The sequence below is a fragment of the Peromyscus maniculatus genome, chromosome 14, assembly GCF_049852395.1.
Source record: "Peromyscus maniculatus bairdii isolate BWxNUB_F1_BW_parent chromosome 14, HU_Pman_BW_mat_3.1, whole genome shotgun sequence".
In the NCBI taxonomy this organism is placed as follows: Eukaryota; Metazoa; Chordata; class Mammalia; order Rodentia; family Cricetidae; genus Peromyscus; species Peromyscus maniculatus.
Genome location: NC_134865.1, coordinates 44,131,977 through 44,143,893, shown reverse-complemented (window position 1 = coordinate 44,143,893; position 11,917 = coordinate 44,131,977). Strand labels below are relative to the sequence as shown.

At 46.5% G+C, this 11,917-nt stretch overlaps 1 protein-coding gene across 1 annotated transcript; it reads left to right on the top strand.

The window, feature by feature from the left end:
* Nucleotides 1–300: 300 nt before the first annotated feature.
* L3hypdh (trans-L-3-hydroxyproline dehydratase) lies at nucleotides 301–10,342 on the top strand. Its single transcript, XM_006990723.4, has 5 exons — nucleotides 301–1,008; nucleotides 4,570–4,739; nucleotides 6,815–6,937; nucleotides 7,024–7,161; nucleotides 9,787–10,342. Exons 1-5 carry the CDS (start codon nucleotides 501–503, stop codon nucleotides 9,910–9,912), a joined length of 1,065 nt encoding a protein of 354 aa, XP_006990785.1. The 5' UTR covers nucleotides 301–500; the 3' UTR covers nucleotides 9,913–10,342.
* The last annotated feature ends 1,575 nt before the right edge of the window (nucleotides 10,343–11,917 follow it).

The following is an 11,917-nucleotide window of genomic DNA, read 5'->3' as shown; positions in this document are numbered from 1 at the left end:
GGCCCCGCCCCGGCCCTGTGGTCCAGTCTCTGGAGCCCCGCCCCCATGTGCGGTCTAGTTTTCGAGGCCCCGCCCCGGCCCTGTGGTCCAGTCTCTGGAGCCCCGCCCCCACGCGCGGGCTAGCTTTCGAGGCCCCGCCCCCGCTGTGTGGTCCAGTCTCTGGAGCCCCGCCCCCCGTGCGGTCTAGGTTTTTCGAGGCCCCGCCCCCGCCGTGTGGTCAAGTCTCTGAAGCCCCGCCCCCATGTGCGGTCTAGTTTCCGCGGCCCCGCCCCTGCCGCGTGTCTAATTCCCCGAGGCCCCGCCCCCGCCGTGTGTCTAGCTCGGAACCCGGAGGGCTCGCCCGGGTTAAGCTTCCAGGCGCTTGTGGCCGGTTCGTCTCCGCTCCGAGACCTGGCCCGGAGATTGCCACCGGCCTTGCACGTTCTCCCGTGGGGCTTGGCGTTTATCCCTCGCTTGGAGAGAGCCCCGCTGTGCTGAGCGGCAACCCCTGCACCCAGACGATGGAGGCGGCGCTGCCAGTGGCCCGGCTGCCCCCGCACGACCCGAAGACCCCCGCACTGTCGGTGGTGGACATGCACACAGGCGGAGAGCCCTTGCGCATCGTGTACGCCGGGTGCCCCGAGGTAGCCGGGCCCACGTTGCTGGCCAAGCGGCGCTACATGCGTCACCACCTCGACTACGTGCGGCGGCGGCTCGTGTTCGAGCCCCGCGGCCATCGGGACATGTACGGAGCGGTCCTGGTGCCCAGCGAGCTGCCCGAGGCGCACCTGGGAGTCTTGTTCCTGCACAACGAAGGCTACAGCTCCATGTGCGGCCACGCGGTGCTGGCGCTAGGCCGCTTCGCGCTTGACTTTGGACTGGTGCCCGCTCCCCCTGAAGGCGCCCGGGAGACCCAGGTCAACATCCACTGCCCGTGCGGGCTGGTGGCCGCCTTCGTGGCATGTGAAGGTGGCCGCAGTTGCGGCCCTGTGCGCTTCCACAGCGTCCCAGCCTTCGTCCTAGCCTCAGGTAAAGGGTGAGACACTCTAGGCCCGATTGGGACACACTCGAGACGAACCTAACCACAGTTCTGTGCTGAATAAACCTGTGCAACTAACCCACCCTGCCTGCTCTCATAATTCACAAAAAGCTAATTCCAGATTACTGCTAACACGCCTCAGCATCTTGGATGCAAATCAGAGCCTGTCTGTCCATGCAAGACTTGGGGGGGCTTTGAGTGGAGTGATGAAGAATTCTGTGCTTGCTTTACACAAGATCCCAACTCCAGTTTTGCAGGCATTCGTAGATATTTCACAGCAGAATGAAGTTAAGAGCAAAGGGCAGTGTGTGTGCCAGAGTTCAGTCTAGTTTAGAATATGCTTGGTAAAAACATTACTCCTAATAAGTTACTGAACGTGACCTGTCTTTTCCTCAGCTGTTAAGTGCCTTCCCTCTGCAGGGGGGAGAATGTCAGTTCCAGGCCAGCATGGGCTACACAGTGAGACCCCTTGGCTTTGGAGAACCAAAGGACTATGAAAGAACTAAATTTGCAAGTGAAGATATTGTTGCTCTTGCCTGGATGCACAACCCGCCGAATCCCTGACTGAGTCTGTACCTTCATTTATTCCCAGAGCTTCTTAGGATTAAAAAAGGAGTGTATAAAACATTCTTAGAATTTTACTTTTTAAAGGTGAATATGTGTTGACTGTTTTGTTTTGAGACAGGGTCTCATTCTGCAGCCCCAGCTTGAATGAAACCCTGGAACTTCTATGTTGACCAGGCTGGCCTCCGTCACACAGAAATCGACCTGCCTTCTGCGTCCTGAGTGCTGGTAGAATTTTTTAAATATCTGAAAAAAATGTTCAAGAAGCAGACTTCAAGATATATGGACTTGTTTCCTGGACGTACAGACACATGAACAGATCTTTTGGGTTCTCTGGTATAGATCCTTTGTTATCTTTCCATGCTGGTCATCTGTAGAGGAACATACCTCTTCAGAATCACCTGGCAGCTGGTGTTTTATCTTTTATCCCAGCTGTCCTGTGAGTCACGACCCCACCCCCTTTGGGGATGCCGACCTTTTCACAGGGGTCCCCTAAGGCCCTCCCAAAACACAGATATTTGCTTTACAATTCATAGCAGTAGCAAAATTACAGTCATGGAGTTGCAACAAAAATCATTTGATGGTTGGGGGTCACCACAACATGAGGAACTGTATTAAAGGGTCGCAGCATTAGGAAGGTTGAGAACCACTGCTAGCAAGAGCATCCAGCCTGTATCTTGTAGGGCCCATGTTCCCCAGGTTTGCTATGAATGTGGCCCAACATAAAACGTAAAGTTACTTAAAATACTGAGGTTTTTTTCCCAGTGGTTTACCTGTTTCTTATTGTCTATGGGGGTGCATAGCTCTCTAGCATGAACTTTGCCATAGTGGAAAACCAGACACACCTGCAGGATTGAATTTTTCAGTGCAGACATTTAATATCTGACTGGAAGTGATCTGGGAGCTCATTTAGTCAATCCAAGAATAAGGTTACATAACACTGCTTTTCTCCCAAGTCTTCAAGCCGTGCAAACATTCTTAGAAAATCTGCTCTTGATCCTCCTGAATAATTAGACTCTAGATCAGCCTGAGTATGAATGCCACTGTATCAGAACAGGCTTGGAGTAACCTCAGTAGACAGACACCCATGGTGATGAATGCCACTGTGGAATTCGATGCCCTTTGAATGGGTATCACAACCAGATTGGCACTTGAGGGAGATAATTTATGATTTTTTTTAAAGCCGTTTAGCTAGCTGGCTACCTAATTTCTCCCTAGGCAACTCAGGCAGCAGACTAGAGTCCACTCTGGGAGACCCAACAGCTGGCAGCAGCAGCAGCAGCAGCAGCAGCAGCACCTGCATATTAGTCCCAGGTTGGTAAGGAGAGAGCTAGCCAAACCTTTAGGTACCAGAGTTCCAGACAGCATCCCTGTTAGTGGACTTGAGGGTCACGCTGAAGCATTAGAAAAGGAACCCTTGCATCCTCAGAAGCACATAGAAGGCAGGCAGAGGGATGGTGTTGGAGAGCCTTGATCTGCCCCTTCCCATCGCAGTGACCTTGTTCTGCAAAGTCACCGTCTGTGAAATGGAGGTGCAACCAGTCCCCACCTGGGAGGGCTCCAGAGTTCACTGCACCCCTGCATGATGAATTACATTTGTTTTGTTCACTGTATCATAGGGGTCTACAACAGTAGACTTAGCAGTACTATTACAGTAGACTGTAATGAATAGTAGTTGAAGAGTAGCTAGTCAATGAAATTTGGAGGATGTGCCGATTGGCAGTTGTGGCTATCTGGTCCTCTCGAGAACGCCATTCCTGTTGGAAATTAAACTTTGGTGCTCACATTAACATTCGCCACGCCTACTAACCTCTGCTGGGTAGACTCTACGTATTACTGCGTGGAATTTTCAAAACGGATCTTGTAGGGGACATAGCAATTCCATTTTCTGTGCAAGGACAGCGAAGCTGCACTGAGTAGCAGAACCAGGATCCAAACCCAAGCCTGGCAGATTAGCCATTCATCCTTAACATTTTTGCAGTTCACAGAGCTACATTCTGATTTTCTGGAAAACTCATATATCCAACCTCATTCATACTATGTGATACATTTGAAATTTTGTCTTTGTCTAACTGAACTTGAGAAAAGGCTGTTTTCTTCATCCTGTAACTCTGCAATCTTCCACGTGGGGTCCACTCTTCTGGGGGGTATGTCCTAAGGGCTACCTGAAGGAAATAATTTAGGATCCCAGTGATGAGCTTGCATGGACAGAAGGAAAGACGTTAGATTTGGAATTGAGTTCTAAATGCAGGTTACATATTTCCGGGGAAAGGGTTGGGACGTCAGAGTCAACTGCTTCTGAGGTTGACTCCGAGCCCCGACACTTACTTGGTGGTTTTCTCAGAATTAGGGGAGGGTTTTAAATAATAGTACCTGTCTCTCAGCGCTGAAGTAGTTAAGGGGCTAGTGTGGGCAATGTTCTGGCACATGGGATGTACTCATGGTCTCTCAGTTTCCAAAGTCGGTAATTTAGTTATGTAAGAAAAGTGTCAGCCAGGCATTGCGGTGTATACCTGCAAGCCAGTGCTGCTGCTAGGGGAATGTGCTGCTATATCCAGCTTAAAAGAAATCGTCTCTGGAACTTGTTTTGGCATTATACCTGAGGATGACCAGTTTGTGAATAGCATTCAAATCCCATTTGAAGCCTTTCCTACTAGTATGTATTCCTTCATGGTGTTCACAGGTGGCTGTCTCAGAGCTTCCCCATCTCTTGCTCACCCTCCATGATGTTTCCTACAAAAGAACCTCAGAGCAGTTAACAGATATGTATGTATAACCAAAGAGAAACACAACATCCAGATATATTCTAACTTACACAAACCGCCAAGTTAAACAAGGAAATGCACATCGCTCTCATTTACCCAACACTTATTTTGAAAATGGATTTCTGCTTCATTCCTTTTTATTGTGAAAGTTTCTCCTTTAAACATGATTAAAGCAATGTGATTTTTTTTCTAACAAACTTGCCTGTGAAATGCCTCTTTTAGACCTCACAGTGGATGTTCCTGGACATGGAAAGGTGGTGATGGACATTGCATATGGTGGGGCATTTTATGCATTTGTTAGTGCAGAAAAATTGGGACTTGATGTGTCATCTGCAAAGACGAGGGACCTTGTGGAGGCCGCGAGCACGGTGACAGAGGCTGTGAAAGCTCAGGTGAGTCCCAGTACTGCTAACGACAAATGCCTCCCTGGGTGCTTAAATACAAAAGATCACATCCGTAAGGAAATCAGACATAAACGCACCCAAGTCTTTATCACACTGAGAATAGTGTACTGCCTAATTCACAAGCATGGCACTTGTGAATTCTCGCGTTGACACTGAGAGCTCTCATAACCTCACCTCCACGTGTCTTGGTTTTCCTACTTTTTAAAATCACGTCAGTTTAGGTAGTAAGTGACTCTAGAGTATTCTTTCATTTCTAGCAGAGTTCTGCCAGACCACCTTGAGCCTGGGAGCCTGGACTCAGATGAAAGAACAGTACAGTATTTGAATGTTACATGACATTTAATTAGTGGTCACAAAAAACAGCAGGGTGGTAATCTGATATACTTGTATTGATCATATCATAGGCTCACTTAGCAAAGGCTTTAGTTTGTCAAAATTTATAGCAGGTAGAAAAATGAAACTGTGTAGCCCTGGGCTGGAGTGATTGATGGCTGAGGGGTTAAAAACACTGGCTGCTTTTGCAGTGAAGCCGGGTTCATTCCCAGCACATAAATGGCAGCTCACAACCATGTCCTTAACTCGAGTTCCAGGGGAATCCAGTGTCCTCTTCTGGCTTCTTGAGTACCACGCATACATGTACATAGACATGCATGTGGGCAAAGCATACATAAAATAAATACTTTTAAAAGAAAATACGTAGCATTTTACTATTTGAAATTACCATTTTCTGGGGCAATCAATATCAACATACAGAATTATTCTATCAGGGTAAGTTCTAACAATTTACATCAGTTTTCTTTCCTATCAGCTAAACAGCTCATGGCTTAAAATTTTAATATAAAAATGTTCCACTTCATTTTTGAATGAAACCAAGAAAAGGGGCCTCATTTACTTGATAAAAGCAGTAATTCTAAGCTTCCTGTTAAAGCTTGAACTGCTCAGGGGGATGATAATGGCAAAGGGTGGACTCTGAGAGAATCCGGAGTCCCTTGTACTTTGAGAGAATTGACATACCATCATGGAAGTATTGGGCAGAAGAACCCCTTTGTCAGTTGTTAGCCAACCATATTGTTGATGCAGATTTAGGGGAAGACCTTTTGTAGAGCAAGGTCCAAAGTTAATGCCCTCTAAGTTCAGCCTTACTCTCTTATTGCATATTTAACAAGAATGTATTGCGTATGTCGGACACTAAGCTTGATGCGGGAGACCCCAGGGAAGGGCAAACCCCAGTGTCCCAGGAGCCTGATCCAGTGGAAGGAGCCAGCACCCCCGTGACATGCGCAGTAGTGGAAGGAGGCATGGGACTTTAGGCAGTGATAAAACAAGTTTGCACGTCTCTTTAACTTGGTTGGATAGACTGGACTTTAGGAACCCAGGTCTGTTTAAGTGGCACGTGGTAAACGTATGAAGATGAGTATGGTGATCTCAGACATTACTATCAGAGATCACATAAATCCAGGAAAAGCTCAGCTACTGGATCTCCCCAGGACTGGAAGCATAGCATTATGCCTTTGGGGCTAGATCTACTTACCCACCGCCCTGGGCTGTGTTTCTCTCTCTCTGTGCACTCACTGCTTTTCATGGAACCTCTAATTGCGTTCTGTTTTCTCCTCTTCATCCAATTGTTTCTTTCTTACCAGTAGCCTCTGAATCTAACTTTCTTTTTAAAAAGTTTTACTCTGCTGGATTCCCCCACATTCTCCCCTCCCATGTGATGGTTTTAGCTCAGGCATAGCCAGCCTATGGACTAACCATCATGACTTCAGCACTTCACAGAGGGTGTGTGCTGGGCATGCGTATAAACTAGGACTGCTCGGTGAGTTGAGGCTAGACACAGAACAGCTACCTCAGCAGAAAGTCAACGTACGAATCATAACTGCCAATAAAACTGTTTATATCTAGAGAGTAATATAATATCAAGCATTTATTTAGACTTATCCCAGAAGGTAATTTCAAAAACGGTACATATTGAGAAAATTATGTCTTGAGAGTCTGTTGCTGACATTATTTCTAAAGACAAAATTTGAATCAAAACGTTTTACATATGGCCACTTTATTTGCAGTTTAAAATCAACCACCCCGAGAGTGAAGACCTTGGTTTTCTGTATGGCACTATTTTAACAGACGGAAAAGACGCCTTCAGCGAGGAGCCCACCACCAACATCTGTGTCTTTGCAGATGAACAGGTATCAGGATGGCAGCTGTTAGGTGCAAACACCGGGAGCAGCTGATGGAGAACACTCACCTCCTGTCATTCCTGGTTCTGAAACAGGTCGACAGGAGCCCCACGGGCTCGGGAGTGACCGCCCGGATTGCTCTGCAGTATCACAAGGGCCTTCTACAACTGAACCAGACCAGAACCTTCAGAAGTAGCGCCACTGGCTCAGTGTTCACGGGGCGCGCTGTGAGGGTGAGTGTGGCGCTGGCGGCTGGTGGTGAGACCAAAGAGGCGGGAGCGGGGCGCTGCGGAAGTTTCGTCACTGTACTCGTAGGCGGGCACTTGAAAGCAGGCCTGGGAGAACTTCTGTCCAACAATCAATTCTCAGAGTGTTGGCACCTCTGGTTTGACCCACTGTGCTGTCCAAGGGTCAGAACTATGTTCATCATAACATTCAGACATGGTTTGCTTTTCACTCACTCGCTACGTGATAAGGGATAGCCCAAACACATGAATGACTGAATGCAAAAGCAGATGAGAATCCAGCTGTTTCTATTGAGACAGACAAGAGAGAGGCTTTCAAGACTGTAAAATGATGCCGCTTTTCTCATTTAAAACATTTCGGCAGACAGTTATCTTTATTTACAAAAAGTGTGATACATAACTGTGTAATCAGTTTGTTTTTAAATGAAACAATGAACAAATATCTTTAGTTCCCAATAAGTACTGAGAGATATGGCATGCGTAAAGAAGAACTTCTGGAGGCCCTCAAATATTAAGTGTAAAGGGATCTTGAGACCAAAAGACCTGAGAAGTGCTACATTAGAGTTCGGAGCCTTTTGGGTTTTTTTAAACTTGTTCTGTGGAAATATTGTAATTCAAAGAGTTGTATCTAAAAGATGTGAGTTGTGAGAAACAGGATTTTTGTAATGGATTCAAATGCAGATGTACTAACAATGAGTCTACTCAGTAGTAAATGAAACTTATTATAGAGTGATTAATCTACATTAGTGAATGGATGTACTCTAGAGAGCCCTTCACATAGAAAGACGTCTACTCGGATGTAGCTGCTTTTAAGTTTTTGGTTTTTTTTTCCCCTGAATACTGAGTTATCTTTAAGCTAGGGATCCACATATCACACAGTGATTTTATAATATACCAAACCATTTATTCTGTATGCAATAATGAGGAACATGATGTCTTCAAAATCTGAAACTGGAGATAAGATAGTCACCTTCAGGATTTACTAGGACGTTCATTGTGTGCCAGTTTCCAAGCTAAGAACTTTAGGCATGCTATTTCATTTGAACCTCGCACGACTCTAGATCATCATAGGCAGCATCAGGAGCAGCTAAAAACCCACATCTCCAGTGGCAAGCAGGAGGCAGAGGAGACTCACACTGGAGTGGTGTGAGTCGTTTAAGACCTCAAAGCCCGCCCCCGGTGACATGCTCATTCAGACCACCACAGTGGTAGAGCACTGCTCAGCAAACACGAGGCCCTGGGTCCAACCTGCACTGCCAAAATGGTAAATAATGAGCCGGGCGGTGGTGGCGCATGCCTTTAATCCCAGCACTCGGGAGGCAGAGCCAGGCGGATCTCTGTGAGTTCGAGGCCAGCCTGGGATACAGAGTGAGATCCAGGACAGGCACTAAAACTACACAGAGAAACCCTGTCTCGAAAAACAAAACAAAACAAAAGATAATACTGTACCTTGATTTTGTATTTGTCATTTTACCTCGACTTTCAGTTACTCTTATTTTAGAAATTAGAAAATCAAAGACACTACAGGTAAGATTTTGTGTTTACTACTTTTATGATTTCTGTGGCCAGATACCCAGTGAAAAGTTTTATTATGGCTTACAGTTCAGGGGAATGTGTTCCCTGATGGCTGGGAAGACCCAGAAGCAAAGGGGAAGCCTGGTGGCAGGAGGCAGGCTGTCAGGAAGCAGGGTGAACAGGAAGTGGGCTCGGTATAAAAGCTTAAGGCCCACCCACAGTGACCCATTTCCTCCCAGGAGTCTCTTTCTTCTAAAGGGTCCACAGTTTCCCCAAGAGCACCAGCACCTGCGAGCCAAGTGTTCAAATACATTAGCCCCCGGGAGACAATTCATATTCAAAACACAGCAAAATCGCAACTATTGATTTTACGCCTGCAATACCTTGGTGCACTGCGCTCCTTCCCTGTGCAGAGGAGCGCTGTGTCTTCTGGGACTTCAGTTCTTAACCATCTGCTGAAGATAAATCCCATACCTTCATCCCAACTCTGTCTGTCCTGTCCTTCTGTCCAGTCTAACACTTGAGAAGTTCACTATACTCATCTCTAAGTGACTACCTAAGTATCTTAAACTCTGCATACTAAAAACTCCTCCCTTCCTTCTATCCTTCTTTGCGTGCTCCCTACCGCCCCATGTGCATGCTCTGTTAATGGCTTAAATGTGACTTCCAAGGTAGAAACTACAGTCAAATTTGTCATAGTCACAATTCCCCTCCGTCTGCATTGTCAGGCTATCAATTCTACCTCCAGATTAGCTTGTATTCTCCCTCTCCCTCCTCACTAAATACTGCACCGTGACTCCAGGTGTTGGTCAGGACTCAGAATTCTTTTTTTTTTTTTTTCTTTTTGTGACAGAGTATCACTGTGTAGCCTGGGGTTCCCTCTTAGCAGGTTTCTGGGTTGCTAGTCTCTCTCCCGTGTGCCCTCTCTTTCCAGTTAACTAAAACACACATCTGACCTTGTTACCCCCCCTTAAAAACCTTCCTGTGCTGAGGGATCAGCATGTGGGTTTCACTAGGTGTAAGAGCCAAGAGCCCAGCCCTAGAGACACCACACAGCTGCAGGATTCTTAGTTTGCTCCTTTTGTCTTCTTTCTTCAGGAATCGAAGTGTGGGGACTTCAAGGCCGTTGTAGTGGAAGTGGCAGGACAAGCCCATTACACAGGGGCAGCGAGCCTGACAGTGGAAGATGACGACCCGCTGAGGGATGGCTTCCTTCTCAAGTGACCTTTTCCAAAAGTCTTAAGGTTTTCCTTCTGAAGTAATTACCTCTGAGTGATGCTTTCTCTGTATCACATGAAAACCAGCGTCCAGTGACACATATGGGCTAATTTTTACACGTTCTAAGAGAGTACACTATAGCTAAATGCAAGGCATTCATTATACTTCATATTTGCAAACCTTTTGAGCATACATATCACTGATACGGTGTACAAAGTGCTAAAAATTCAGAAACTTTTTAATCATGAGTATAGAGGGCAAAATTAAAACCTAGTTACTTAATCCGTGCTGTGGAAATGACAGTACTTTGTTTTAAAGTTTCTTTGAATGATAGCTTCAGTGATAGACCACACAATAATAAACCTGGTGAGTTTGTTATTTTAATGTTCCTGTTTACGTAAAGTAAAGCAGCATGCTGAGGAGGTGGTTATTACAAGGTTCTCAACACGGCATGAGTAATCTTGGAAGGATCACACAGGGTCGGGTTCTTTGGCAGGCATTGTTATAGGTGCTGCTGGGGTATTGCCTTTGCTGTGGAGCCCCCATCATCAGCACCCTCTGGTACCCATGTGGCACAAAGTCACTGACCAATGCTGCAAAGACCAGCTTGTAACCAGATTTTTGCCATCTCTAAGATGGTGCTCTTTTTGGTTTGGGAGTGGTCTTTTGTTTGTTGTGTGTTTGGTTGGTTGTTTTTCCTTTGTTTGGTTCATTTGCTGGTTCTAAGGATTGATTCTACAACCTCATGCTACATTATTGAAATACAGATGTGAAGTAAAAATTAATCTATGAGCCTTTACAGTGAAATGCATCTCATGTTCTGTCGGCTGACCTTGGCCAGTAAGTTGTTCTTCAGTACTGACGAGGAAAGTCCAGGAGATCAGAGATCAAGAAGATAGAAAAGGTGGGCCCAGGAGGTCTCCCACAAGCTCTGTCTTATGCCAAGCAAGTTTATTAAGAAGTACGCCATCTTGTATCCTGTTTGCAGGGGGGATGGGACAGAGCCAGCAGAAAGCTATCGTATAGTGGGACAGAGTCAGCAGGAAGTTCATCAAGCAGTGCTGCACAAGAGGAGCACAGGATACCTCAGGGCTATCACAGGCCAGGCACACAAAGTCCCTGGGACTGATAACGCCAATCTCTTCAGTGGGGAAAGTCACATTCCCAGGAATGGAAACTCGAACTCCTTCTAGGTCCTGGCTCCAGCCCCAGACTGGACTTGGTCAAGTCTGCCCCTGGGCAAGGACACTGAACTAGGTTCCTTTTGTCCTTTCCTGGGGACCTCTGAGAAAGCCTTGGATCCACCTGACTCTCAACAATCAGCTGCTTGCTAGATTTAGAATATGAAAAAACAAAACAAAACTGAATCACTCTGGTATTGTCAGTTTAGAGACTGTGACACCAACAAACTGATATTACCTAACATCCGACATCTAATCCAGTGGTTCTCAACCTCTGGGGGTCTTGCAACCCTTTCCCAGGGGTCGCCTAAGGCCCCGAGAAAACACAGATATTTACATTACAATTCATAACAGTAACAAATTATAATTATGAAGTAGCAATGAAAATGATCTTATGGTTGTGGGGCCACAGCATTTGGGAGGTTGAGAACCTCTGATCTATCCTGTCCTCGCTTTGCCTCCCTCGGAGTGAGAAAGACTAGGGAGATCAACCCCACCTCCCCTGGCATTGGAGCAATGTTGATTCTGCTGCTAATACTGCTCCCTGCAACCCAGGCCATCTCAAGGCTTAACCTCATCAACAAACCATAGCACCCACCACCTCGTTCCCCTCAGTGGCCTCCCCCGAAGCATATAAATGTGTTCATGATAAAGATGGTGACAAGCACTCCTGTCCCTCTTTCTAGCTTGCTTCCAGCCCTAACTCCTTCCCTCGGGAGTGAAGCTTCTAGATACACTCTCCTGGTGTAGTCAACCATTGTCTGGCTGGCTTCTGCATCATTACTCTCTGGAAACTGGCCTGTCAGTTCTAAGTGTCCCTGAAGGGTTCA

Bases quoted from the DNA above. Each gene is read 5' to 3' on its own strand.
- L3hypdh (XM_006990723.4), top strand. From the start codon at position 501: ATGGAGGCGGCGCTGCCAGTGGCCCGGCTGCCCCCGCACGACCCGAAG. The intron at 1,009-4,569 runs GTAAAGGGTGAG...TGCCTCTTTTAG, and splicing joins AGCCTTCGTCCTAGCCTCAG to ACCTCACAGTGGATGTTCCT. The intron at 7,162-9,786 runs GTGAGTGTGGCG...TTCTTTCTTCAG, and splicing joins TCACGGGGCGCGCTGTGAGG to GAATCGAAGTGTGGGGACTT.